Genomic DNA, 28,000 nt, shown 5'->3' with positions numbered 1-28,000 from the left:
TGCAAATGGTTAAAAAAAATGACAAAATTGTCGTCATATGGTACTCAGCCATTTAAATGCAACTTTGGTGGTGCGTTCAAAACCTCAACTAAAGTAGTTTTTGTCGAAGAATGCGTTCTGCGCTTGAAAACTTAAAATTGCCTTCAGTTCAGTGAATCACTTTTGTACAATGTAACTGTTTCCATTCGATACAGTTATATTTTAGGACAATTCAAAAGCTGAACATTGGTTAAAAATGTAAGAAAGTTAATTGTAATGCAACAATGGCGGCGCCTTTGCGAACCGTCACCAAGGGTATAGCATTTAATGTTTGCCGATTAAAGGCAAAAAGCTCCCCAAAATAACACTGGAAATAGTATTTTTAAAAGAAAGGAAAAAAAGCAAATTAAACGGAAACTGTGGTGCACTCAGGTGCTTCGTATAAAGTCTGAAATCCTAGGATTTCGTGTGAAAAGCATCTTCAGTAAAGCAGTTTGTTCTTAGTCGATCCCGAAAGGCCGTGCTCTGTATACTATAATATAGTTTAACCGTCATTTTTAATCACGAAAGGAAAACGTCATGTGGGAGACACGTTCAAGTACCCAATATAAAACGGTTGCATATTTCGTTGCAGTCACTTGTCTTGTGGCGGAAGAAGGGTGATTGCAGCAGGTCACGCAATTTTCTTCAGCAATCACAAAGTGGTGAAATTTATTTCAGGCTATTCTCAAGCCGCCTAACACCTGAACGTTCTCTTCCTTTCCATCCGTTTCTTCCATTTGCACATTGACAGAAAAATTCAGTCCGAGGACCAAAAAAAATACACCAAGAGAAGATGAAGCAGTTTGTTTTATTATGACCATCATCAGCATATTCAGAATTCAACACGTGACTTACGTACGAGAAAACACAAACATTCTCAATGAAGAAATCACAGGACCCTCACGGTCACCTGAAAGTCATGCCTGATTTTTTTTTAAAATTTATTTTCTAAACAAGATCATGAATAATAAAAGTTGCTGGCCGAGGCCCGCGTTGCGTTTCGGAGGCAAAGCCTTAAAGATGTCAAAAAGCGACAAGGGTGGGGGTCAAAATTGGCCTTTCAAAATATCATTCAGGAACCTTTATAATGACAACACGAAATGCTTGCTATTTAAAATGGAAAAATGGAAACTGACCAAAGAAAGGTGTGCCAAGTTTGTGGCATTTATGTTTATTGGCGCATTGCTCCCAAATTTCGTGATTCAAAAATAAATAAATAACTGAAACAAAAATGATGTGAATTTGTTATTTGAAAGTGCTTTTTTTTTTTTTCTACTTCGCGTCGGACACTTGCCTTCTTCTATGTTGGCTAACGCTAATGATGCCGCTGGTCATTTTATGTTACATATTTAAATACAGATGATGGGATTTTTATCTGAATTTAAAGGGAAATTGTATTTATTTTTAATCCAATGGATTCAAAATCAAGTCAAAACTATTTTAAACCCCCTAAAACGAAAAAATTTGTACAAACTGACATCACAAGTCATCACAATCAACACAAAACATTCTTACTTCCATTTGTTAAAAAATAATAATAATAATAATTACAGTTGGTTTATTCGCCGTGTCATTACCATGACAATGCACACACACACACACACATTGATATACTAAAATGGAATTAATATTTTCCAATTGCAATATTGAATGATAGAAATTGCAAATTCATTGGGGATCCCTTTCAGCTTTTAAAAGGGACACAATTTTCTAATCTAATTATTCGTATTAACTATTTGGTATTCAAATAAATTGGTGCTATGAGTATTTTTCATTTGATTTCAAGCAAATGTGATATATTTCCTTTTTTTTTTTTTTTATTTATTATACTTTTAATGATTTTGGATTTCATGACATTTTAAAACATTTTGCTGTCAATTTTATGCATTATTTGCCATAATATGGGCCTTTTTTTTATTTATTAAAATTATTTTTTGTATTCAAATACCTTCTTTTTTTTTTTTATATATTTTCCAATGAACTTTAAGCAATTTATATACAATAAAATGTTGCAAAAACCTGCCAGTAATTACTAAACGTTTTTTTTGTAATTTGCTATAGATGCCACAAGATGGCGGACAAATTAGTACTGTAGTCCAGATGAAGCTTTGCAATGTTAAATTTGAATGCAATTGAATTCGAATTGTCGTTCTGACAATTGTACATTACTTCATTATTTGTTTTTTTTAGAATGGCGGACCACATTAATTGCTCTGGGGGACTCTATGTAAGCCCCCATGCCGTAGGTTCCCGAACCCTGCTGTGCTGTGGCTCCGAGTTTAAAGATGAAAAAAAAACAAAAAAGTGTCAGGCGTGTTTGCATGGCATGGCGGCTCACGGCTGTCGAGGACCAAACGGGTCCGATGTTAGGCGAGAAGAAGAAGGGAGACGGCGCTTCAGTCGTGGATGACGATGGGGCCTCGCATCCTCAAGCTGGGGTGCGGGTGCGGGGGCCCCAGGACCAACCCCTGCGGCGGGGGCGCCTGAGAGGCCCTCCGTAGGGTGATCTGCTCGCAGGGCTGCCGGCACGCGTGCCGAAGCTGCGAGCGCGACAGCAGCCGCCTCGCCCTCCTGCAGGGGGCGCAGCACGCACACGCGACAGTCAACGCTGACAGCTCAGATTATTTCACATCGCATAATAAATGTGTTTCTAGTCTTAAGTTTGATTCAGGGTGTTTTGTATGCTGCAAAATAGGCAAAAATAGGACAAATTTGTTATTATTAATTTTACATATGTACACATTAAACAAGGATGACATTCAAATTAGGGCTGGGTTTAAAAAATAAAAATAAAATAATCAATATCGAATCGATTTTCCTTTTCAAGCTTGATATCGATACATATAGCCATAAATCGATTATTTTATAGATCTCTTTTTCCCATAAATTATTAAGAAAATTGAATATTAAAGGCCGATTTTTTTTTTAATCTTACTGTTTTCTTGACATTTACTGTTCAAATGAATGTAAAAGTATTTTTCTTACATTTATGGAAGACCCGACGACTTATTGCACTTTAAAACAATTCAGAATCTTTTTAATTCATATTTACAATGATTGAATTAGATTATGAAAATATTTTCATGTCAGCCTTCAAGTCAATGTTTGTGTTACTGCCTCTGCAAAATTCAGTTTTTGTGAAGTTTTTAATCATGTCCTTGACATTTAAGAATAAATGATGTGCCCTAATTAATCGATATCGGATTGAATCCAAGCGAATCGAATTGGGGGAGAAAAAAAATTTGAAATCGAACTGAACTCTTGTGAATCAAAATCAAATCGATTGAGGAAATTAGAATCGATACCCAGCCCTAATTCAAACATCCCCCCCACCCCAAAAAAAAATCAACATAAAATTGAACGATTTTTCTCTCCATTGTAAAGTAAAACAAATAAATAAGTTAATTTATTCATTATATATTTGTATTCAATCAGCCGATTAATCAGTTATTGGAATTTTACTTTTAAAAAATCCCTATTGGTCCGGCCCTATTGTTCTGCCAAGTAACCAATTATTGTTCCGCTTAGGTGACCAAAAAAAACTCTACTTAGGAAACAAAAATTGGTTCCGTACCAAATATGGTTCCACTTAGGTAGACAATTAACTAACCACATAAGTGGCAAATTTGGTATAATAATATACTCTATGTGGTCATTTAAGAAGTAACCACATTTACTGTCAATGTAAAGTAAAATTTCTATTTTTTATCAGTAACTTGCTTTAAAAAAAAAAAGCGCCAATTTTTACTTTTTTTTCTTTTCTTCCACCTCTTTGTCCCCCTCACCCGTGCTCTCTCTCTCTCTCTCTCTCTCTCTCACCCTCACTCCCATCTCTCTCGGCTGTGCCTCACGGCGTTGCTCACCACACTGAGAGAGATTGAGAGAGAGGGAGAAAAAGATGGAGAGAAAACCAAAGACGTCGGTGTCGTTAGCGAGAGGCGGCCTTTTTCTCCCATCACAACCATTAACATGTATTACTTCCTCATAAGCAGCATTATACACGCCCGTGTGTGTGTGTGTGTGTGTGTGTGTGTGTGTGTGTTTGCCCAGCACACACCGCACACGCACAAAGTGGTCGGGATCCATGCGAGCCCAGCAGCACCCGCTAATTTGCTAACGACATTTCCACTCAGGACCCTGTGACGCGTGGCTCCTCGCCGGCCCATCTGCACCCAGTTAGCCTGCGCTAAATTTAACGGCGGCGACGCTCTTTGAGGCGGCCGTGAGGGCCCGGTACCGTGGCTCAATTAGACACCGTCTAAATGGAAGAACATCTTTCTCCGGCACGCAACATGCAACGGAGGGGAGTCCTATTTGTGTCCAAAAACATCACTTCCAGCAAGAAACCATATTTGGTAACCCAAGAGGAACCGTGTTTGTTAACTTAAGTGGGACTATATTTGCTAACATAGTTAAGGAACTAATTTGGTAACAAAACAGAACCACTAACAGGAATGCGGAATTATTTCAGTAGCCTAAATGGAACCACATTTGGTCACCCTAAGAGGAAATCTATTTGGTAGGCGGAACCATGCTGTATTTGCTGAACCAAAAGAAAGCATATTTGTTGTAATATAAATGGAGCCAATTTGGCAACCTCAGGGGAACCACATTTGGTAACAAAAAGGAACCTTATTTGGTCAAATAAGGCTATTTGGCCACTTAGGTGGAACTATATTTCACAACAGAAGGTGGAACCAAATTTTGCAACAGAGGTGGAACCATGGGAACCAAAGTGGAACCAAATTTGGCAATTGGCAACCTAAGTGGAACCATATTTGACATGCTAAGTAGAATAATCTTGAGAACCATATTAGGGTCAGCTGAACCTTTTGATAACAAGCAGCACCTTCGGTGGTAGCCAAAACGGAAGGACAATTGGTACCTAAGCGGAACCACATTTGGTAACTTAAGCACCTTAAACTGATGCTTTTTGGTACATCAGCTTTAAATGCCTTGCTCAGGGGCACCAAAACCATGACCATACAAGGAAAATCGAACCTGGGGCCTTTCAGTCACAAGCTGCTAAGACTTCACCGAATGATAGTGAGCACCCTGAGACATTTAGTTTGCACGAAGTATTTCTCATTCCAATGGTTTGTAACGGCTTGAATTTGTCGTGTCTTCTTCCCTTGAGCAGGAGAACATTGCTGCTGCTTCGGATTTTTATTAGCCAATTTTTTTTTTTGTACCCACATGTCCCCCAGCCACGTTTGTCATTTCAATTCAATCATTTAAATGAGGTTCCAAGCGAAACTCTGGCACGGGATTTTAATGCTACACGTGTGTGGGATGTACGTGACGGGGGGGAGTCGACGGCGGGAGGGGGTTGGGTCACCTTTAGCTTACCTGGTCTCCCGGGTGACGAGGAAGAAGCTGTCATCAGGGGCGTCGATCCAGTTGGGGCGACGCTTTCGGATCATTACGCCTCCGCGGGTGCTTCCGCCGCTGCTGCTGCGGCCGTTGTGCTGTAAATAACATCAATTATTACGATTACTGATTAGAAATAGAATTGCCATAATGATAATAATCAGGTAGCCATACCTGTCAATCTACCCAGGACTATATTTGGCAACCACAGCTCATTGGAACCATATTGGGCAGTATATGACAAACCGGTACCCACAATTTGGAACCTCAGCTAAGAGGAACCATTACATAAGTGGAACCATATTTGGTAACCACCAGAGTTGGCAAATCCAAGTCCAGAAAGTAAAAACCCTGCCACAGTTTGGCTTTAGCGCCCAGTGCTAGCTAGCTAGCTCCCTAGCAGGTAAACAAGCACCATGGGAGCTAGCTAGGGAGTGATAGATATTGTAACATTTTTTATACTTCATTTCATATATTAACCATTGTTACACATTATTAACATTTTAATTATTCAGTATTAACCTTGTCGAAATGTTTTGTGTCCTGTGCGGAGCAGATGGTGTTGATCTCGGTATAATCTGACCTTAAACTGGGACATACTATTTAGTCTAAAAAAGTTCCTTCTCAGCGTTTTGTGCGAAAACACAAATGCGAATTTGGTCCTTGAGAACAGAATCTGTTTTGAACACCCACACCTGACTCTGTTTTCGCCATAGCTCATGGAAAAATACCCAGAGAGTATGTTTTGTCTACAAATGAAAGAGAGGTGGTCTTTTTAACTATAAGAAACCATTGTACAGGCGGAAGAACTACATTTGACGCTCTGAATCCCACCTGTTTAAGTGATGAATTAGAGGCTGTTATCTGTCCAGAGATCTCATTTTTGCAAAGGTGTATTTTTCTTACATTAAATCTATCTTCATTTTTGGAACACGCAAAGAGGACAAAATTATTTTATTCCTCTGTCAGGAGCTAGCTAACTAGCACTTGAGCCCAAAGTCAAACTGTGGCAGGGTTTTTACTTTCTGGACCTGGATTTGCCACTTCTGGACTAAACACATACAGCAACCTGGGCAGAACCATATGGTATCAAAGAGTTCTTGTTTATTTGCTAAACACAATTAGTCACCAGAGTAGAATGATATTTAATAACATAGGCATATTAGGCAGTACCTAAAACATTCAGTAACATATATATACAGTTAAAAAAAAAAAAAAAAAAAAGGAACCATATCTGGTAACATGAACAGAACCATATTTGGAAACTTAACGAGAAACAAATTTAGTAACCTGAAATTGGTTAACCTCCATCAATGCCATATGTCTGGTCTCAATAAAGTTTTATTTGACAACAGGACGTGCTTGCTCACTCACCAGTAAGGCGCCACCTGTGGTTCCAGGGTTCTCTGCAACACAAAAATAGCAGTGACAGACCTGTATGGCGCACTTTTGTATCATTTCAAACTAAGGGTGTGAGGCGATTAAAATTGTAATCGTAATTAATTGCATGACTTTAATAGTTAACTCAATTAACACAATTAATGACAAATGTTATATGTTCTAAATTAAAATATTTTTTCAAAGTTTTCATCCTCTTGTTAACATAGAAGTGGAAAAAAATATGGCTGCATCTTTTCTTCGTCTCAACGATACATTCATGTCGTAATAATTCATAAAATTGAGTTAAGATTTAAAAAATGTACTGTAAAAAACGAGTGTTATATTGATTTGTGTTGGAATTTTTTCTGCCACTAGATGGCATAATTGCATTTGCAAGACATTGGTAACAGTTCAGTGCATTTTTCTAATCTAATCTTTAACATGAAGTAACCTTGTGAAATTCTGCACATTTTTAAAATTGTAAAATACAACTTGACCTCAGTCTCTACAAATATATGCATTATTACTACATTTATGATTGCTAAATTTTGACGTGGACGTTTCTGCTGTGTTGCGACTGGAATTCCTCCCAGTACAGGTTTTCCAAGTAAGGGGCGGTCTTTAATCGCGCGTTAAAAAAATAAAGTGGCGTTAAAGGAACTTTAAATTAACTCAAAATGAATGCACTCATTTTGGACACCCCTAATTCAAACAAATCCAAATTACCCGGGCGCCTGTCCTGCTCAGCTCCTCTGCTATGGTGGTGAAAGCTGCGCTTTCCCAGCATGCCGTGGGGTCCGTGCGGCAGGGAGGACAACAGGCGGCGCGGCGGCGGCGTCTGCAGGCCGGCCGTGCGGTGCGAACGCGGCGCCTGCGATGCCGGACGGGACTCTGCAACGACAAGCAAAGTGGCGTCAACTGTTGGGTCGCCACGGCAACGAGACAATCAATCCATCAAAGTGGGCCGGACTTACCGAGAAACTGCACCACGCTGGTAAGAGTGCTCCGCTGCGCCGCTCGGATTTTGGGGAGGCGGGTCCCGTGACCTTCAGACACCCTTGAGACATCTACGCACACACACACACCATTTACATATCAGTGGATGCTTCAAAGTCAAAACAAAATGGGTGATGATGATGTCACTTACACTCGACACAGACATGAGGGCGTGGTGATGGCGCAACGATCCATGCGGCGGAGTGGGAGAGGGGGGTTGTGTCTTTGTGGCGATCAATCAATCAGTCGATGGACAAGTAACACACACGTGACACACGAAAGCACACAAGGACTCGGAGGAGATGCTTTCAATGTAGAACTTTATTTGGACGTCCGCGACACCGAAGAGGAGGAGGTAGATGGCGATGGAGGGGGTGACGAGAGTCCATTGATTGATTGGCGGGAATGGAGTGATGATGTCATGGCCCGAGCGGGGAGGGAGGGAGGGAGGGAGGTTGGATGGGGGGACGTTCTGCTCCAGTGGCAACAATAACTTTTCTTTGTATAAAAACTAAACATCTGGGGGGGGGGTGCAGCTCTTCCTAGTGACGCCAAAAAGAAAAGATGATGAAACTCAGGCGTGATGAGGACAGGCCGTCTTTATTGGAAATGAGGGGGGGGGAGAAAAAAAGGGAACGGGAGAATACAAAAACAAGCCCAAAAATGATAACAACAATAAAAACAGGAAGAGACAGACGGAGGGGTGCTGATGGTGAAGAGGGGGACGAGAGGGGGTGAGAATGTGTGTTGTGTCCACGTTAGGAGGAAGTGAAGGCGCTCTTACACTCTGCCTTTATGGCGCCGCAGTTAATGGGGACAAAGGGGCGGCGGGCGGCGCGGCGCAGCCTGATGACGTCGCGGCACATGTGGCGCGCCAGCTTGGTGAGGCGGGTGGCCTGCAGCAGGAAGGCCTGCTTGGTCTTCATGGACGACTTGGGGCTGCCGCTGTTGCGCATGGGAATGTGGTTGGACTGGCGCGGGGCGTGACTCCGCGACCGCGGCTCCTGCGGATGGGGGAGGGGCAAACGGCAACGACAAAGACTTTTAGCTTGAATTAGGATTAGGGCAATAAGGATTAAGGCATCCTAAAGCGAAACCGTATTTGGTACCCTAAATGAAACAGGCAACCTCAGCAGAATCACATTTGGTAACCGAAACAAAACCATATTTGGTAAAACAGGAACTGTATTTGGTCATTTAAGTTTAACCGTATTTGGCAACTCAAACAGAATCACATTTGCTAACCTAATTACTTTTACAATCTAAACTGACCAATATTTAAAAATTGAAGTGGAACCATATTCAGTAACCCAAGTGCAAACTAATCACATTTTGGTAACCTAATATGAACTAGTAAGCTATGCAGAACTAAGTTATGTAACTTAACAGAACCATATATGGCAACCTAAGCAAAACTGGTAACTTAAGCGGAACCATATTTGGTAACTTAAGCAGAAACCTATTGTGATTACCTAAATGGAAGCATTGCTTAATATGGTTCCTTTTTAGGTCATCAAAATATGGTTCCGCTTAGATTACCAAATTGGTTCCATTTTGGTTTCAAAATATGGTTCAAATAAAGTTACCATTTACGTTACCAATTATGGTTCCTTTTAGGTTTGCTTAATAGGCTTCCATTTAGGTAGTCAAAATAAGGTTCCGCTTAGGTGTTACCAAATGTGGTTCCTTTTTGGTTTCTTAATATCGGTCAGTAAAAGTTACCAATTCCATTTATGTTACTAATTCCTCTTAGGTTTGCTTAATATGGTTCCTTTTTAGGTCATCAAAATATGGTTCCGCTTAGATTACCAAATTGGTTCCATTTTGGTTTCATAATATGGTTCAATTAAAGTTACCATTTCCATTCAGGTTTACCAAATGTGGTTCCTTTTTGTTTTTTTCATATGGTTCAGTAAAAGTTACCAATTGCATTTAGGTTACCAATTATGGTAGCAACTCTTTGACTGCCAGACGTTTTCAGAAAAGGGATGCCGTGGGTGCCAGCCGATTTAAGCATTTTGACTGATCTTTTGACTGATCTTTCAAGGTCCATAGAAAATTATGTGTTTGGACTATGGAAACACACATACTACCAAATGAAAGATTGGACTCTCATCTTTCATCAGAAAAAAAAGTTTGTTTCTACCTTATTCCGTTTTTCAGTAATCAACAATAGAAAATGGTTAGTTTCACCTCTGTTTTGAAACAAACGTCTTTTAACGTCTTTGGCACTCCTCCATAGGATTTTACTAAACGTTATTTAACGTTTTTGGCAGTCAAAGAGGAATTAGAAAAAACCTAAGAGGAATTAGTAACATAAATGGAATTGGTAACTTTTACTGACCGATATTAAGAAACCAAAAAGGAACCACATTTGGTAACACCTAAGCGGAACCTTATTTTGACTACCTAAATGGAAGCCTATTAAGCAAACCTAAAAGGAACCATAATTGGTAACGTAAATGGTAACTTTAATTGAACCATATTAAGGAACCAATTTGCTAACCTAAGCAGGAGAAGCCCATTGGAGGTCGCATCTTCTTCTGACAGCAAATACTTCATTGCCAATTATCTTGAGTTTGCATTTCTAGCGCTTTCCCTCTTTAAAAAATGTGCTGTGCTAAATGTATGAACATTGAACATGTGAGAGCTTTGCAGCCCACTGAATAATGAATGCTGGCGCCTGCCACAATAAATGCCATACTGTAGCTTCAACATGCACAAACATGTCCTCTAGCGTACGCGCTGACAAAGTGAGGAGCGGCGGCGGCGGCCGCGAGGACTCACGTTGGCGGCCGGGCTGGGGGACGTCCTCTCCTCGGGCGCCTCGGCTCGGCTGGGCATCTTCAGGCCGCCGTACTTCTTCCAGTACATCCAGCAGGACACGCACAGGCGGCACTGCATGTTGGGGGGCCCCCACGAGTACCACTGGGCCGACTGCATGGCTGCGGGAACGCATGAGAGCGCGTTAGGGCTCGGTTAGCACAGCCAGAAGACATTTATTGATCGGCAGGCAACGTCTCCGAAGGACCTCGTGATTGATCTCGCTGAGCGACGACCGCAAGCTGGAGGAACTCCATTGTAATAATGACAAATCAATACGCGTGTAGATTTTCATTCTCGCTTCATTTTCTGCTGCACTTAGTGTGGAAAAAATGTGTTGACAGAAGCCAACTAATCAAATTAAGGGATGAAGACATTTCGGACAATTGTACGCTTTCAAATTTGTGATCATATTTTGGTACGTGTATGTCATGACTGACTGGTGTTGCTTGCAAGCAGGGCCTGACCGATATGCATTTTTTGAGGCCGATGCCGATTCCGATTTTTGGCAGAAAAAAATGCTGATTATTTAAAAATATATATATAAAATGCATAAAATTATGTGACGTTAACTTCCTATTAGCATTTGAATGGGATCCCTTTGCTTTTAGCATTAGCGCTAGGCTAGCGATGTTTTAAAAAACGAAGCATGTTTTGTATTTAATACATTTAACACAATACACTGTATTTATACAGTGGATGTAATTTTTATCATCGTGTCTTTAGTTTTACAATTAACTCCATCTGGGGAGCGCTTAGGGACAACAGAATAACATACGCAACACACTTGCTAGTTGCTAATGCTACGCAGGCAAAATGGTGCATTCAGGGTACTTTCAGTGTCGGAAATTTCGGTTTTTTTCGATGATATCGATTTCAGGGGGAAATAATCGGCCATTTGGCCTAATTGGCCGATTGTTTTGGGCGATGTTTGAAGGGCAATAATCGGCCGGGCCCTACTTGCAAGTACACCATCCAGTGACATGGCTTGTGTCCTAATACTTTGTCCACAAACCATATTTCAGATCTTCACTCGTCATCGGATTCCATTTCACACAAACTTACTGTAGCAGCTCTCGCAGGCCCGGCCCCCGCCAGCCGCGTGGAAGGCTCCGGGCCCCGCGCCGTTCACGGTCGCCATCTTGCCGTTGGTCAGCGAGATCTGGTTGGGGTTGGGCTTATTACTGTGAGGAAAAAGAGGTGGTGGGAAAGGATTTAGGATTCGGCCGTGCATTCAATCAAAAGCGTTCAATTATGCATGAATGTTTCCGTCTGGCGGTGACGATGGGAACGCTAATGATCCCGTCGCCGTTGCGGGCAAGGGGCGACTTACTATGTGGGAATATAAACTTGCTTCAGCTTGCTCTCGGCCTCGGCCGCCTTCAGCCTCTTCTGCAAACGCGCACACACATGAAATAATGAGTGAATGCGGTAACAGCGATGATGAAGCAACAACGTGTGCGATCACAATTAATGTTTTGGGATTTCAGAGGTTGATGTATGTTTTTAATTACAGCAGAGGCAGAACAACAAACGCAAGATAGAGGGGCTTTGGCTTGTTTGCAAGCTAAGCTTGAAGCTAATCTTAACCATTTTTGCTAACTTAAATAGAAACATATTTTAAGTGAAATCGAATCCAAATCAAAACCATATTTAACAAATGAAACAGAAAAATATTCTTTAACCAAATTCTATACAGTAACTGAAGCAAAACCATATTTTGCTAACTTAAATGAAACCATATTAAGGAACTTAAGAGGAACCATTTTGTAACTTAGGCAGAACTATATATGGTAACCCAAGCAGAAAGAGTAACCTAAACAGTACAACAGTGGAACCATATTTGGCCACTTAAGTGGAAATAGTAATCTTAACATGCCCATTTTTGGGCAAAGTAAGAGGAAGCATATTAGGTCATTTAAAGAAAAACATATTCGGTAACCTAAACTGAAACAGTGACTTAAAAAAATTCCAAATGTAAATCTAATCAGAACCAAATTTGGAACCTTAAGCAAAACAGTCAACCTAAATGGAACCGTATTTTCAACCATATTTGTTAACCTAAACCTCAGTTTTTCTTCAACCAAAGGAAAAATGCTAATCTAAGTGGAACCATTTTTGGCAACTCAAGTCAAACAATATTCTTATAACAAAAACATTACGATATTTGGAGCCAAAGCAGACTTCCAAAAGACTTGGGGCCATGTCTCACCTGTTGCACGTATCTGTCTGTGGTCTTCCACATGTAGTAGTACTCTATGATGCTGGTCAGAGACTTCCAGGGGAGCTTGAGATGAGGAACAAGAAAGAAAAGGGGGGGGGGGACAGAGTGTGGGAGACGAGACAGGGAGCAAATGAATGATATTAATCTCTCATGTTCTCGCCATCTGGGTTGTCCCTTCATGTATATTCATCAGTGGCGTCGTCGTGACCACAGAGGGCTGTAAGCTACAGGCTTCTGGACCAGTAGAGTTTGGGGGGGGGGGCACGTTGGACACATATTCATGAACACCTGGTGTCAACACACTACAGTGTAAACACAAAATGGTGTACAAGCAAGACAAATTAATCAAGCAGCCACCAGATTTAGGCTTGTGAATGGAGGCTACATTTGATAAAAACGTTGGGTTCGTAAAACACCGCCCGGCACTGTTATACAGCTAAATTCCAAATGGGCTCAGAAGAAAATGTCACAGGGGTTGTCTATCTTTTGACGACCAAGTGCACTTGTCTTCACACACCGTCACTTAAAACGCCTACTTGAGCACATCCGTCTCAATCCCTGATCCACTTGTACGGCAATTAAAGACGCCGCAGCGGAACATCTTCGGCCACTTACGAAGTCTTGTCGGATGTCGTTGAAGTCCTTGCCGTACTTCTCCAGAGCCTCCTCAAACATGGCCGCTTCTGAGGCGCTCCACTCCTCCATCTCGTCCCGGCAGAGCACGGGGCCGCCCGCCGGCACCAGCACGCTCAGCGCGCTCGACAGGTCGTAGTTGTGCGCGTGCAGTGTGTCCATCGCGTGGAACTGCGCGGAACGTAAGAGCAGCGTTTTAGAAAGGGTGAGGTAGCATTGGGGCGTTATTTTCTGTGGAACCATATTTGGTTACCAAAGTGAGAACGTAGAACTGGTAACCTAAATGGAAAAAACAAAACAGAACCATATTTGGTAACCTTAATGAAATGGAACCATAGTTGGTTACCAAAGTGAAACCATATTTGGTAACTGGAACCAGTTTTGGAAAAACCAAAGTGGAACCATATTTGGTAACCTAATGAAATGGAACCATAGTTGGTTCCCAAAGTGAAACCATATTTGGTAATGCAAGTAGAATCGCTAACCTAACTGGAACCAGTTTTGGAAAAACCAAAGTGGAACCATATTTGGTAACCTTAATGAAACCACGTTTACTAACCTAAGTGGGAAATGTAACCCAAACGGAACCATAGCAACGTAGCAATTCCAGGTTACGTCCTGCGGAACTCACCAGTGTGATGTCACGTGACGCCGCCGCCGCGCTCATGTGTAAACTTGGCTGTCGGACCGAACTGCTGCAGTCTAGCGCCCGGGCAAAGGTGCCGACTGCCCTGCAAACAGCAAAATAGAGCAACTTGATATTCCAGTACAAATCCATAGAAATGTCATTTTCTATTTAAAATACTGTGGCACCGATGTCACATCTTACCGGGCCACCACCAGAAACTGGTCGATCTGTTTGTTGGTCAGCGGACACTCCGGGTCCCAGAGTTTCTCCTCCAGCTTGGCCTGGTCCCTGTCGTCGGTTTGATCTGCTGAACACGCAGTAAACATTTTCTCATTTCAAACCATGATTGTAATACTTTGTGTCCCTTGAAGACAAGGCAAGAGATTTACTGCGCTGACCCTCCAGGAGCATTTCCGGCACGTCGGCCTGGAAGCGCGGCCCCACTCGGATCTCGCCTTTGTCGGCCAGCAGGGTCTTCTGTGTGGGGTCGTACACCAGCGAGTAGAAGAAGGTATCCTGTTGGGCGGTGGAAGACGTGTTTGGATGCTTTTGCAGCATTTAAGTCCAACTCCACATGTCCCGATACTAGCACAGAACTTTAGGAGGAGCATGGTGTGTTTTGAACGCCAAATTTAGTTTGGTGATTTACCTGGTAAATTCTAGGTAGGTGGAAGAAGACTACTAGAGGGGCCAATTCTTTTGATAGGCCCTGTATAGTTTGACTTTGGGATGGGATCTACAATGCTGATTTCTGATTGGATGACGGTTCCGTGACCCAAAGGTTCCTATCCACGGAAAAAAACAGGCATCTACCTCTTGCATTTATTTAAACTACACCTAGAACGCAAATTTCCTATTCCCCTGCTTTAGACCCTGACATCTGGATTTTGGCCTGTTTTAATGCCACTTTTCCCCCTTGAAATACTTACCATGTGGGCCCTGATAGCCTTGGAATTTTAGGTGAATTTATATGTTGCATTCATTTTCATTATCCTTTTACTTGAATAATTGTTCTAGAAATACGGGCCAACTTTAGCTGTCCACTAGGTGGCAGAATGATGAACCAAATTACACATAGGAACACAAAGAAGACTTCAAACACATTTAGCGCTCCATCTAGTAGCAACCGCACAACTAGAAAGTTCTACCACAGCGTTGCAAAGTTGACACACCTCCTTGTCGAGGTACGAAAGAACCGCTTCGGTCTCATTCAATAACGCCACGCTGCACTTCCCCCTAAAGAGAAAGACAAGGTGGAGCGTTAGAAACAGGAAGTGAGCCCTAGACTGTTCATGTCCGCTATGTTAGCAAGCGGGGGGGACGGGTTATTCAAGGGTACGTGATTGGCCGCACGTGCGCGTACCTGATGTGCGTGGCGGGTAAGCTCTCGTACTGCCGCGAGAGGAAGAGTTCTCTGTGGCGAAGCTGGTGCTTCTGTTTGTCTGTGATGTCCGTCTCCGTGGGGGTCTCCTTCTCCTCCTCCAGCTCCTCTGCGGAGGCACAAACACAAGAAGGTGAATGGAGACCAACAACACAAGACTTGGGGGCAACAAGATGGGAATCGTTTTCAAAACGACGGCTTCGCAATTTTGCCATAGGAAGGTCTGATGATGTTGCCATGGCGACTTCTCAATCATCTACTCAAGTTGCCAGCAATCTTGGTGGACGATCTCGCCGAGTAGCTCTTGTCAAAACAGAACATTTTGCACCGACTATAAAAGCAGGCGTTTTCCCATCTTGTTTTAAATATTAATCTTGGGTATAAACAAAACTGACACAGAGAGGGGGAGCAAAGTTGACCCGGCAATTTTCCGCCTTTGGTGGTGGTACAAGAAGCCCATTTTTAAACAGCCGTTTTCACCTTTTTTTTCTGTTGCTATTCTGAAGAATGGCAGACACACGGAATGCGTGAACCAAGCCGACACAGCAATGTTCCATCTTGTATCCAAAATCCATTTCAAATTGACACTAAAAGCTGACATTTTATGCCTCTTTTTTTCCGCCGTCGCTTTCCTATTTTAACATATAAAGGCAATTTACACGTGCCGACGCAGACATGGCGTCTTGATTGGTTTACTAGGTTGTTGGTCAATTTTTCGCCTTTGTTGGGAGTATCAAAAGCCATTTTGAAAATGGCTGTAAAAGCTGACATTTTCCCACATCTGTTAAAAAAAAATAAATGTCGCCGACACAAAATGGAAGAACCCAAGGTCATCTTTTGGGTTGGATGCAATTGCTGCAATGTGGGACAGTGTTGATGTTGGCGTTTTCTACTTATCTGACTATGGGACGTTGCATCACTGAGTGGAAGTGAAGCCTGCCGCGCTAACAACGCGCCTTTGGTGGTTTCTGGGTAAAAGCAAAAGTTAGCGTGCCACAGTATTTCACGGGATCCTGCTGGATCAGAGATGCCTTTATGGAAAAACAACATTTTGCTCAGTGTGTGACATCAACCCTGGAGCGAAGTGAGTGGATTCATGGGAGGAGCAGCAGGGTGGCATCTGGTGGTTTTAAAAACCCATTAGCGACGACGCCCGCAACAGCGCAAAAGAGGGGAAAAGCCCGTTTGCATGTGCAGCGTCACTCCTGCCTTTCTGCGTGTACAAAAGCTTGCATTAGCTCCCTCGAGTCGTGTACTGTGAATTCATGTAAAAAAAAAAATAAAAAAAAAAGAGAAAGAGAGACACTTATGTTTTGAATGGGTGAGCGCCGCCATTATGACAGGCGCAATTGATGTCATGTCACCGCTGACTTTTACATAAATCACCCGAGATGGGAGCGAGTCGTGTTTAGTCAGAACCGTGCTCGTGTGCAGTCGTCATCGCTGTCACCAAAACGGCAAGACGGGGGGGGGACATTTTGCTTTTTGAAAGTGGCAACAAAAGCAGGCTTCCACTGTGTGGAACTGCACTCCATCAGATTGAGAACGGATTCCAAGGTTGTCACTCAAAAGTGAGCCGTTTGTTTGATTGTGCACTTCATTTAGTGGCTAATCAAGTCATCAAAAAATGAACCAATAATTAGACGGGTGGAGGCGTGAGGGCTGTCGGTGTCGTTCCACTTACTTGCATGTTTGTCTGCCAACTGAATGAGGCTGTGCGAAATGTCCCTCCTCCTGTAGAAGCACACCACCTTGGCCTCCACGTTGCCGCTAGCTGTCTGAAGAGGAAACAACAGGATGGGTGGGGTTAAAAAAAAAAAAAAGGTGACAAGCTCCCCCCCTCAACACAACCGTCATACGACAAGCCTCTTAATTTCCCCAGAGAACCGCTCGCCTTTTGTGTCCACATCAAAGCGGCGATGACAAGTTGACCGAGAGCGGTAATGGCGGCCATTTCACCACGACTGATTGATTGATTGTCTGGCTGTGTAATTAGGCCGTCGGCATTGAAGAGCTGTGCTTCCATTAATGAAACAAAATGGATGACGGCTTATGAAAGTTCGCGTAAACTGCGCCGATGTAACTGTCCTGTGGCGTGTCATTTTTTTGGGAGCCCATTTTTGGCGTGGTACCTAAAAAGTACGAAGGTGGTTCTAGTATTTGATTAAGGACTTTATTACAACCTAAATGCCTTCGGCAGGGTACTAATTGTAACTAATAAAATGAAAGAACATGGGCTAAAACTGTTCCTTAAATTCAACTTCCAAGCTTTTTTATTTATTTATTTATTTGGAGCCAAAAACAGAAGGGACTACAAAAAGTTTCCATGTGATTGACTCTATTTAGCACAATAGACATGACGTTGCTATGCTACATTGCAAAAGGCACGTCCGGAAATGCGTCACGGCAGAATTAGGGGGAGATCACATTGAATCACATACCCTCAGATGGCAATCAGGCCAAAAATCGGATCCATTTGATGTCTGCCAGACAGACAGACAGATGGGATAAACCCAAGATGGCATCATCAAAATACGCCGATCACTCAGTGGCGATGTGTACATTTAGCCAAACAACAGAAATAAATCGGCACTGTAAATCTAAAACTGCAATTCCACACGGAACATAAATTCAATGATTCCAAAATGAGAAAAGCTAGTTACGCTGCAGGTTGTAGGGTCCAATTCCAATTTGGACCAATTTCCATTTCAACACATTATAAACACATATGAACCACATATTCAATATGCTTTTGTTTACACTGACAGAAGACATACTTGGATGCACAGACACCCAAACTGCAAAGAAATAACCACAACAGTATCAAATTCAGAAATAAACAATAATACATAAATTATACAAATATGTTATCTATTAGTTGGGTTGATTTAACATGCAGTTGGATGTTAAAGTGTCAGTAGTGACACTGGTAAAAATAAAACATTTTCATCTCAACCCCGAAACATATCGAATGGCATGATCGAGTATCGGCACACTGCATCGGCAACTACTCACTCCAAAGTGTTATCGGTGCATTCCCTACTTTCCACAAGGTTGTTGTCACGCAAACACAGAAAAAGACCACTGAAAAACGATGAGCATCTGAAACCAAATCCATGGTTAGAACGCAACACTCCCCCAGCCATTCTTCTTCCAACCAAAATGACAGCACGCTCATCATAACATCCATTAAGACCAATCCAAGTCTCTTTATTTTCCACCCTCAACATCACAAAGTCGATATTTGATGCATGCCACAGCGCTGCTCCGTCATTACATCACCACCTCTGTCTTTTGAAGTTCCATCACCGGTGCTCGATGCTACAGCTGACCCGTTTAGCTCGCAAAATGCTAACGCGGGGTGTCAATTGGAAGGAATCCTGAAAATTCTCCCTCAGGCACAGATGAACACACATGAATAAAAAAAAAAATTTAAAAAAAAAAGGAGTTAAACACTTAAATACCTTGTTGAGCTCTTCTATTCGCCGGATGAGGTAAGGGTTACTGGAGGAGTTCTCGAAAAAGACGTAATCTGCAAGGGTAGAACAAAAAAACTGCATTAAATGAGGAAATCTAATCCTTTCCGCAATGCTTCTATCTTAATGTAATCAAACCTGTGTTTGGCCTAATTCGTAAAAAAAAAAGACGGAGACTCAAACTAATTGACTTGCCTTTGTGTAAATTAAACAAAACATCCAAAAAGCAAAATGACAACCGCAGATTAGAAATTGTTGACATAGCTAGTGTCCTTGTGATTTGCCATTTAACAACATTTGCAACTACTAAGACATGCAAATTTTTCTGTGGAACTACAACTATCCATCCATTTTCTGAACCGCTTCTGAAAAACGCACCAATTCAGACTAGTGAGGAAAAAATATAGCAGCAAAGGAGCTCTTTATCAGACTTTTTTCTTTTCTTTTTTTTTTAATTATTATTCTGCTTTGCTGCAAAGTTTATTCCATATCTGACATTTATGGATGTACTGTTGCTTTCCATTGGGCCAAGTAGTTTTACTTGTGCATCACAGCAGTTTACTCGTAAGGTTTAGTTGTAAACTGGTAGGCCAAAAGCAGCACTAGTATTGTGGAAAACACGACATGGCATAATGCTACTAATGATGCAAAACTGCAGTTTTTGACAACTGTGTGGGAGGGACTACAATAATTAAAATCAAACGCTTCATTAGTAATACTACTGTAGTAGCAAGCAGATGTCAACGTGTGCAGTTTTGACTCACTTCAATTGAAACCTTAATGTAACCCAAAATATAAAACCAATTGAGGCAGATGTCTCTTGTTAAAGGGTGATGTGGCCGAAAGAAGGCTTCACTTGTCACTTGGAACATGTCAGCTATCCTTCAAGTATGCATAAAATGTCATACTTTACTATTAAGACATTCTAAGTGCACTGAATTGTTTGAGTACTAGTTTGCTGGATGTGGGATAAATGGTTGAATGGCGACGTGCTTGTGCGTGAGCAAAGGTGTTCCTCAAGGCCTGACGCCATGAAGCGAGACAATCGCTTGATGAAGAATTCCGGTGGGCATGCTAACGATTAGCCGAGGACGCTAAGCCAATTTGGCCGAATTAATTGCACCGGCGGTCGGGATGCCGGGCGAGGATGTGTGAGGCTACACGGCGAGGCGGTGGAGCAGACCACGACGCCGGTGTCCCACGTTGTTCACTCAGGAACGGTGTCAAAAAAAAAAAAGAATAGCGACGTCTTAAGGTGCTAACGTTAGCTAAATAAGGACTCGGCACTAAATGGCTGCGTGCCAACGGAGGCAAATACAAAGGCAGCCTCTCACACGCGTACTGCTACTAGCTCCGAAATCATATTTAGCACACATTCAGGGAGTCAGCGCCACCACGTTTTAACGTTTCCAACCATCAAACGAGCACCATCAAATGTGCACACACAAAAATGTTTACATTGTATGCTAAGCTAGCTGGCGGCTAGCGGTGGCCAACGAGAGGCCTGACCCATTTTGGAGCCCAAATATTTAGAATTCTCTTCCTGCCCGCATCACGTCTACTACGGGGTGGGCAAAAGCTCACAACCGGCCGTTGACGCGAGCGTAGCCGGGTGTCGGCGCTCGGATGGCCCCGCTCGGCTCAAAAGAGAAACATTGACTTAAATACACGTCCTTGCACAGTTTGGATACCAGAAAAGATCCACATTGACGTACATACCTCCGACCCGGTACATGTTGGCCGCCATTTCTGCCCTCCCGGAGTGTTAGCGTAAAACATCCACTAGGAAAACATCAGAATAAATTGATAAAAACTATATTTATAGAAAAAGAGATTTCGGCTGTGCGCACCCGATCAGGGGGGCAAGATTATTTTGCGTGTGTGTTGTTTTTTTGTTTTGATTTGTTGTTTGTCAATGGAACCCCCCCTGCCTGGTGTTCACACAGTAGCCCTCACAATACAGTCGCAACCTGAAAAAAAAATATATGATGACGTTGAAGGCGCACGCGCACTAACAAGCGTAACGCGCACGCAAGCACAGCAGGTAATAGTAGGATTATTTACAACTGTCGTTTTAGATTGAACCCATTGGTGGGTAGTCTTGTTTAAAAAAAAAAAAAGCGATATTGGTGTAAATAACCTTTTTACACCAATTGCCACCTTTTTTTTCTTTTTTTTGGCTTTACAAATACCACCATCATGACCAACATTAAAATCCAGTAGTGTAATAAACCTGTGTTCATTAAAAAGAAAACAAAAATCTGAGAAAATATATTCAATCGTACTGTAAGCCACTATTTTGCATAGTTTGAACATTACCATCGTTTAAATATAGGAATTTAAGAATGAACTGTACTAATGGATAAAATCTGGATAAAATTTATTGCACATAAAGGTTACAATTGTACCTATGAACAAAAGTTATAAAACAAACTGTTCTTAAAAATTAAATGCTAATTTATTGTGCTAAAAGGTTAAATATAACTGAACTGTATAAGTAGCTATTATTTGGAATACCACCATAGGGAGCCTGTGTACCACTAGTGGTCGCTAGTATCGCACTTTCAGAATCATTGGGTTTGGGTTAAAGTACGCTTAACTGAAAATAGCTTTGTTAGAAGTTTTTTTTCTATTAGAAGGAAAAGTCACTTTACAGACTGTTATAGTCTTAAAATATCTGACGTTTGCTATATGTAAGAATCAAAAATCATTTCCTGATATTAGATGTACTTACTATACTGGAAGTAAATGTATTTTTAAGAATGGATTGCTTTTCCATCCATTTTATGTGATAAAATAAAATAAAATATAATATAATGATAAAATAAAGGTACAGACTCTGAAATGTACTTTACTTTTTCAAGGCGATGTCATATAGAATTGAGCTTCAAAAGAAACTAGCTGTTTGAAAAGAATAGATTCAGGACACAATGGACATATTTGCACAACGGACACATACTGTAGTCCTGAACATCAAGGCAAGCCAAACCAAAGCGCCAGAAAAAAGAAACAGAGCTCAAATCTCAAATCTTCTATTTGCTTTCATGGCAAGCGGAACCACTTAATTTTCTTTTTGTGCTTATTTTGGAACTGATATTGCATGTTCATATGCATTGACTTAGTTGTCACGGTGTTAGATGACTGCACCCGGTTTCTGATGTTATCAATCTGCAAACATCAACCACCCATGTCTGAAAATGTCTCGCATCTTCGCTGAGATAAGGATCAGCTGCTTGGAGAAGAAGCAGCAGACGGACGTTTGTGTGGAGAATCTGATTTATTGGAATGAACTTTGACATCAAAGAGAGTGTCAGATTTGAACATTTAAAATGTGATCAAATCATCACAGACCCAGGAAGAGCGCAAGTTACATTGTGAAAGATTGTTTACCAGCTACACCTGGCAACAATGACATTGACTACCCACAGGGGACACAACCACCAGAGACATACGGCATATTTTCTTTATCCTCTGCAAAGAATGATGTGCCTTACTGACACCACTTAGAAGGAAAAGTTGGACAAAAGGCCAGCTAGATGTGTGACATTCCAACCAGTCATTTAAAGCTTTCATGTCTTCATCTGGAGTGAAACAGCCTGCATATACATAGGAAAGGCGGTTACTTATCCCTTTGAAGTTAGCATTTGGCACGGAGGCTTCACAGGTTTGACACTTTGAAATGTTTTACTTTGTGTTGACATATGTAACAGGCAGCATATTCATGCCATTTAGGTGGCCAGTGCCTGTGAGAAGGGAGGCACAAAAGATTTGATAAGGGGAAGTCTCCTTTTTTTTTCTTTTTTTTTTTTTTTACAATAATATGTTCTATGCAGCCCCACTATAGTTTAAATACGGTATTATGGTTGATATTGCATTAGTGGAATATGAGTTGGGCAGCAAAATCCAGCTGTTTTATCCATCTCAGGGGGCGGCCATTTTACCACGTGCTGTCGACTAAAGTTGACATCATATGTCTGTATTATATTGCCTCTGGGAAGACAAGGAGTATAGCACAATGTCCACTGCATTGAGCCCCCCCCCCCCCCCCAAAAAAAAACAGACACAACATTTTTTGTTGTTCTTTTTGTTTTTGACTGAGGATGCTGGAACAGATTAACAGCTTTTCCATTCATTTTGATGGGTTAAGATGATTTGAGATACAAACACGTTTTTTTATGAACGTGATCAGAGAAACAATGAAGCTCGTATCTCAAGGCGCGCAGGCATTCACGCACTCACGACTTTTTCAGTGACGGGATTGGCTCTCTCCCGCCTGGGTGGGGAGCGAGAGAGGGAGTCCTCTCCTGGGCTGCGCGAGAGGAGGGCACAACAGCAGGGAGCAACAACACCGATCCACCGACTTCACTTCAACTCCACTTGGATCCCAACCAACCACGCCCCGGGGGGCAGGGCGGCAGCATCAACACGGGAGGGGAGGCTCGCCCGGCCGCCAGGTGTCCCAGCTTCCGCCATGGAAGCAGCCAGGAGTCTCTGAAGGACGGAGGGAGCCATGAAGTTCGGGAAGAGCATCTGCGTGCTGAACGTCGGGGGGACCCGCTACGCCTTCACCCGCGACGTGATCCGGGATTTCCCCTTGAGGCGCGTCAGCCGCCTCCACGCGTGCGCCACCGAGAAGGAAGTACTGGAGCTGTGCGACGACTACGACCGCGAGCGCAACGAGTTTTTCTTCGACCGCCACTCGCAGGCGTTCGTCTTCATCATGCTCTACGTGCGCTCCGGGAAGCTGCGCTTCGTCCCCGGCGTGTGCGAGCTGTCCTTCTACACCGAGATGCTCTACTGGGGGCTGGAGAGCGCGCACTTGGACTCCTGCTGCCAGAAGCGCCTGGACGAGCGGCTGTCCGAGGTCGGGCTCTCTGAGGTCGGGCTATCCCAGCAGGAGGACGCAAGGGAGGAGAGCCAGAGTCCGGTGGGAGAACCGGTGGCGGTGATGGAGCTCACCCGGCGAGCCAAGTGGCTGGAGCGGGCGCGCAGGGCGTTCGAGGAGCCCAACTCGTCGCTCGGGGCGCAGCTGCTGGCCAGCGTCTCTGTCGTCTTCGTCATCGTGTCCATGGTCATGCTGTGCGCCAGTACACTGCCCGATTGGGACACCGCGAAGAGGAACACCGTGGAGGAGCACAGGTGATTTAGCAGACCTCAATTTAAAAAAAAAAAAAAACGTTTTTTCTAGAGAAAAAAAAAAGCAGACCTCAATTTCTATCAATAGATGAGAAAACGTGTAGCTGAGGTCAGTGTTTGCCAAATGCATACATTTAAACAAAATTGGCACAGAAAGGGATCTTATCGTCTCATGTTTGTCACAAATTTACTTAAAAAAAAAAAAATCTAGTACATTATTCTACAATGGCAACAGGTAAATAATGAGCAAGTTTAAGTAGCTCCAAGTGCTCTTCTAAATGTTTATCATACTGAGGTTTTATTCTTAAAGCTTCTTAATATTATTGTACGCCACTGTGAAATAATTTCAAAATTAACACTGCAATGAAGATAAAAAATAAAAAAAATAAATAATGATTCATTCAGATGCTTATAAATGTTTTTTACGTACCAAATACCGGTAATTAAAAATAGTGATAACAGTTTTAAAAAGTTAAATGTACATGAAAGTTAAATACAACTGAACAGTATACAGGCAGTGATTCTCTTATGAACCACTAGAGGGAGCCAGTGTCCCTCTTGACAGTCAAAAAAGGCTGAAGGCCCCATGCCCTACATTGAACAAAAAGTCATCCATTTGGGTTTCAACAAGTCGCTTTTTGGGAGGATTCCAGGGCTCGTAACTTGTACAAACACTGACCGGGGAATTTGATGACCTTATTCACTAGACTCGACTAGCCTCGTGTTGGCGCCTTCATCATAACATGGAAGTGTATTTGCCTTGCCTTAATGTCATAAAGTTTGGTAAATATTAACCCTGAATATAAACAAAGACTGATAAGGCAATGTGACTTCAATCAATAAACTACACGAGCTCAAATACACAGAAGGCATTCGCTCTCATTTGGACTCCAGTTCGGATGTCCAAACTTTTTCCTACATAAAAATGTTTGTGCCGCAAAAATATATCCACCGGGTCGTTGCGCCTTTTACACACCGCAACAACGAGGCACTCTCTCGCTAGCTCAAAGTCTCGGTCCACACACTGGTTGTCAAGTCAGACTCAAGGAAAAAAAAATCCCTTCCTCTCTCTTCCATCTTTTTCTCTGTAAGGCACGCACACTCATGGCTGACAACGAGGCACTCTAGCGCTGCCACGCCAGCAGACTATCCGCAGGGTGGATGCATTTTTGTTGTGTAGGCATAGCTTGATAGCTACCTACATGTCCACCGGATCGTTGTGGCTTTACCATACCGCGACAACGAGGCACTCTAAAGCAGCCTCGCCAGCCCGAAGTCCATACGCCGGTTGTCAAGTCAGACTTGGGGAAAAAAAGAAATCCCCTCCTCTCTCTTCCGTCTTTCTCTCTGTAAGGCGCGTGTACTCATGGCTGACAACGAGGCACTCTAAAGCTGCTATGTCAGCAAAATATCTGCAGGGATACATTTTTGGGGTGTAGGCATAGCTTGATAGCTGCATGCTGCAAACCAATTTGGAATTCCCTTTGCAGGGACTTTAATCATGCGATAACACATCACCCTGTACTTTGTACATGCTGGTGGTGGATGCATTTTTTTGTGTGACTCTGTAATGCCGTTTTGGCCTAATTGTGTTTGCCTGTGTGCTTGCGCTGGGCGTAATTCACTTGTAATTGACTTTACCACAACGTTACTTTCTAATCAATGGAGTAATTGCGCAGCAGGGAACGTGTCACCCCCCCCCCCCCCTTTCCATACCTCCTTGACTCCCGCTGGGTTCAAATCCCGGCAATTTTCACGTCCTTCATCTCGGCGGGACGTCGGTCCACTTCCTGCTATCCCATAATTAGCCGGCAGACTGATTGTCTCAACGTCGTCGAGGATAATGTGTCTGTCATTTCCTGTTTACAGGATAGTGGAGGCCGTGTGCATCGGCTGGTTCACGGCGGAGTGCATCCTGCGCTTCCTGGTGGCGCGGAACAAGTGGGACTTCCTTCGGCGGCCGCTCAACATCATCGACGTGGTGGCCATCACGCCTTACTACGTCAACATGGCGATGGCCCGGGCGGGGATGCCGGCCGCCGGGCTGGGGGTTGCCGGCGTGTTCCTGCGCGTGCTGCGCATGATGCGAGTTTTCTGGCTCATGAAGCTGGCCCGCCACTTCCTGGGTTTGCAGACGCTGGGCCTGACACTGCGCCGCTGCTACCGGGAGATGGTGATGCTGATGGTGTTTGTCTGCGTCGCCATGGCGATCTACAGCGCCCTGGCACAGCTGCTGGAGCACGGCTTGGATTTGGGCGTGCGCAACCAGGACTACGCCAGCATCCCCGCCGCCGCCTGGTGGGTCATCATCTCCATGACCACGGTGGGCTACGGGGACATGTACCCCATCACCATCGGGGGGCGGGTGCTCGGGGGCATGTGCGTGGTGAGCGGCATCGTCCTCCTGGCGCTGCCCATCACGTTCATCTACCACAGTTTTGTGCAGTGCTACCACGAACTCAGACTGCGCTCGGCCAGGTACGCTCGCAGCCTCTCGGCGGAAATGCTGCAGTGAACATTTTCTGGACGCCTTGCGCAATAGAAATCACGTGAATGAAAGTTCACGGCATGCTCAGTTCCTCAAAAGCAGATTTGCGTTTACAAACAATTTACGCGTCCTGTAATTAATGGCTTGCTCCTTTTTCTACTTATTGACGGTGACCACCCTTTGCACAATAGAAATCAAAAGAACCACTAGAAATAATACACAAAATTTGCGGCATGGCCAGCCATTTTGACAGATCTTTCAAGACCCAGAGAATATTAATAGATTGTAGGGCTGGGTATCCTCAATGCCTTTCAAGATGTCAAAGTCAAGAAAATGTTGGACTTTGCTGGTACCTGAAGGTCTTTGTGTGTCCGAGTCCTTCAAGCAGGAACATTCTGAGGAGAAAACGGACTGAAATTGACAAACATTAATTATTCTTAAATGTAAAGGACATGATTTAAAAAACTTCACAAATATTAAATTCCAAAGTAATTACAAGTAAATTCAAAGTGATGCAATAGCGCCATCCACGGGCATCTGTTCGCCATTACAATGATTTACAAACCTGACGTTGGAAAAACATACTTGACGGATATAGACGTCTGTGGCAGTAAACAGTTGGATTCCAGTTGAAATAACCGGGACGAAAAAAATTAATTCTCATGAAAGTCTGTTTTCAAATTGCCTCCTATAGCACGAGCGCGCCCCCTCAGAAGCACACAAATCATTATTTATTTAAGACCAGACCAATCTAGTTGTCCCTGCGGATGGTTGTTTACACTGCGTTGCCATGGCTACAATATGTGCATGTGTGTGTGTGTTGTGGCCATCAGCCATTCACTTTGTCATGGGCTGTGCACAAGAGTGATGTCTGACCTAGATGCATTTAGCATGTATGGAGGCGAGGACGGGAGGGAGGCCATGCGCACACACAAACATGTGTTTGTGCACAAATAGGCCACACACACACCATCATTGCAACACAAGCGGGGGTAAAATGACATCACATGCACGCCAACAAAGGTTGTGACGTTCCATGAATCACGCCGGCTGCTTAATGAAGAGCATCATATGTAGCCAAACAAAACAATCCGACACCTCACACGCACAACGCAGTCTCCCGCCTGCATCCTGTCGTCATCGATCAAAGATCAGGCTGGAGTTCATCTCTTTGTATTTAAGTGTCAATTTTTCATCTCTTCCCACGTCGATATTCTTTTCGTCTCTGTCTTGTGCTTTTCAAGTAGCATAAATGTGACTGAAGAGTATAATCATTATTGTATTTTGGTATTGACGGAGCAGTTATTAGCCTGGTGACAAACACTTTTTTCGCCATTTGTGATGTATTGAGTGGTTTTGTAAAAATAAAAGCAAATGCTGAGAATCTTGCTGTATACTCCATTTATTGCAAATTGTACCTTTGAGAGCTGAAATTAGAAGGAAA

At 43.0% G+C, this 28,000-nt stretch overlaps 2 protein-coding genes across 3 annotated transcripts; one reads left to right on the top strand and one right to left on the bottom strand.

Moving 5' to 3' along the window:
- Nucleotides 1-810: 810 nt before the first annotated feature.
- On the bottom strand, nucleotides 811-20,919 carry mta3 (metastasis associated 1 family, member 3). Of its 2 annotated transcripts, none has more exons than XM_077550553.1 (19): nucleotides 20,652-20,919; nucleotides 18,921-18,988; nucleotides 17,141-17,234; nucleotides 15,439-15,565; nucleotides 15,248-15,311; nucleotides 14,474-14,591; nucleotides 14,277-14,382; nucleotides 14,079-14,178; nucleotides 13,430-13,618; nucleotides 12,803-12,877; nucleotides 11,924-11,982; nucleotides 11,656-11,774; nucleotides 10,555-10,712; nucleotides 8,552-8,771; nucleotides 7,746-7,838; nucleotides 7,498-7,662; nucleotides 6,766-6,797; nucleotides 5,371-5,489; nucleotides 811-2,592 (listed from the first exon to the last, which is right to left on the bottom strand). In XM_077550553.1, the coding sequence occupies exons 1-19, from the start codon at nucleotides 20,677-20,679 to the stop codon at nucleotides 2,418-2,420; spliced, it is 2,109 nt and encodes a 702-aa protein (XP_077406679.1). In that variant the 5' UTR covers nucleotides 20,680-20,919; the 3' UTR covers nucleotides 811-2,417. The 2 variants fall into 2 exon arrangements, with proteins under 2 accessions (XP_077406679.1, XP_077406680.1); XM_077550554.1 differs by having other exon boundaries at nucleotides 14,277-14,379.
- Nucleotides 20,920-21,988: 1,069 nt separating this feature from the next.
- kcng3 (potassium voltage-gated channel, subfamily G, member 3) lies at nucleotides 21,989-27,940 on the top strand. Its single transcript, XM_077549755.1, has 3 exons — nucleotides 21,989-22,596; nucleotides 23,183-24,071; nucleotides 25,938-27,940. The coding sequence occupies exons 2-3, from the start codon at nucleotides 23,443-23,445 to the stop codon at nucleotides 26,581-26,583; spliced, it is 1,275 nt and encodes a 424-aa protein (XP_077405881.1). The 5' UTR covers nucleotides 21,989-22,596; nucleotides 23,183-23,442; the 3' UTR covers nucleotides 26,584-27,940.
- Nucleotides 27,941-28,000: the final 60 nt, after the last annotated feature.

The sequence above is a fragment of the Vanacampus margaritifer genome, chromosome 18, assembly GCF_051991255.1.
Source record: "Vanacampus margaritifer isolate UIUO_Vmar chromosome 18, RoL_Vmar_1.0, whole genome shotgun sequence".
Lineage (NCBI taxonomy): Eukaryota > Metazoa > Chordata > Actinopteri > Syngnathiformes > Syngnathidae > Vanacampus > Vanacampus margaritifer.
The sequence above is the reverse complement of the archived record's forward strand: the minus strand, read 5'-3'. Positions and strand labels throughout refer to the sequence as shown.

Excerpts from the sequence above, each read along its gene's own strand:
- mta3 (XM_077550553.1), bottom strand. The coding sequence starts at position 20,679 with ATGGCGGCCAACATGTACCGGGTCGGAG. Across the intron at positions 18,989-20,651 it reads CAACATGTACCGGGTCGGAG|ATTACGTCTTTTTCGAGAAC; the intron begins GTATGTACGTCA and ends CTACCCTTGCAG. Across the intron at positions 8,772-10,554 it reads CCCCCAGCCCGGCCGCCAAC|GAGCCGCGGTCGCGGAGTCA; the intron begins GTGAGTCCTCGC and ends CCCCATCCGCAG.
- kcng3 (XM_077549755.1), top strand. The coding sequence starts at position 23,443 with ATGAAGTTCGGGAAGAGCATCTGCGTGCTGAACGTCGGGGGGACCCGC. Across the intron at positions 24,072-25,937 it reads AACACCGTGGAGGAGCACAG|GATAGTGGAGGCCGTGTGCA; the intron begins GTGATTTAGCAG and ends TCCTGTTTACAG.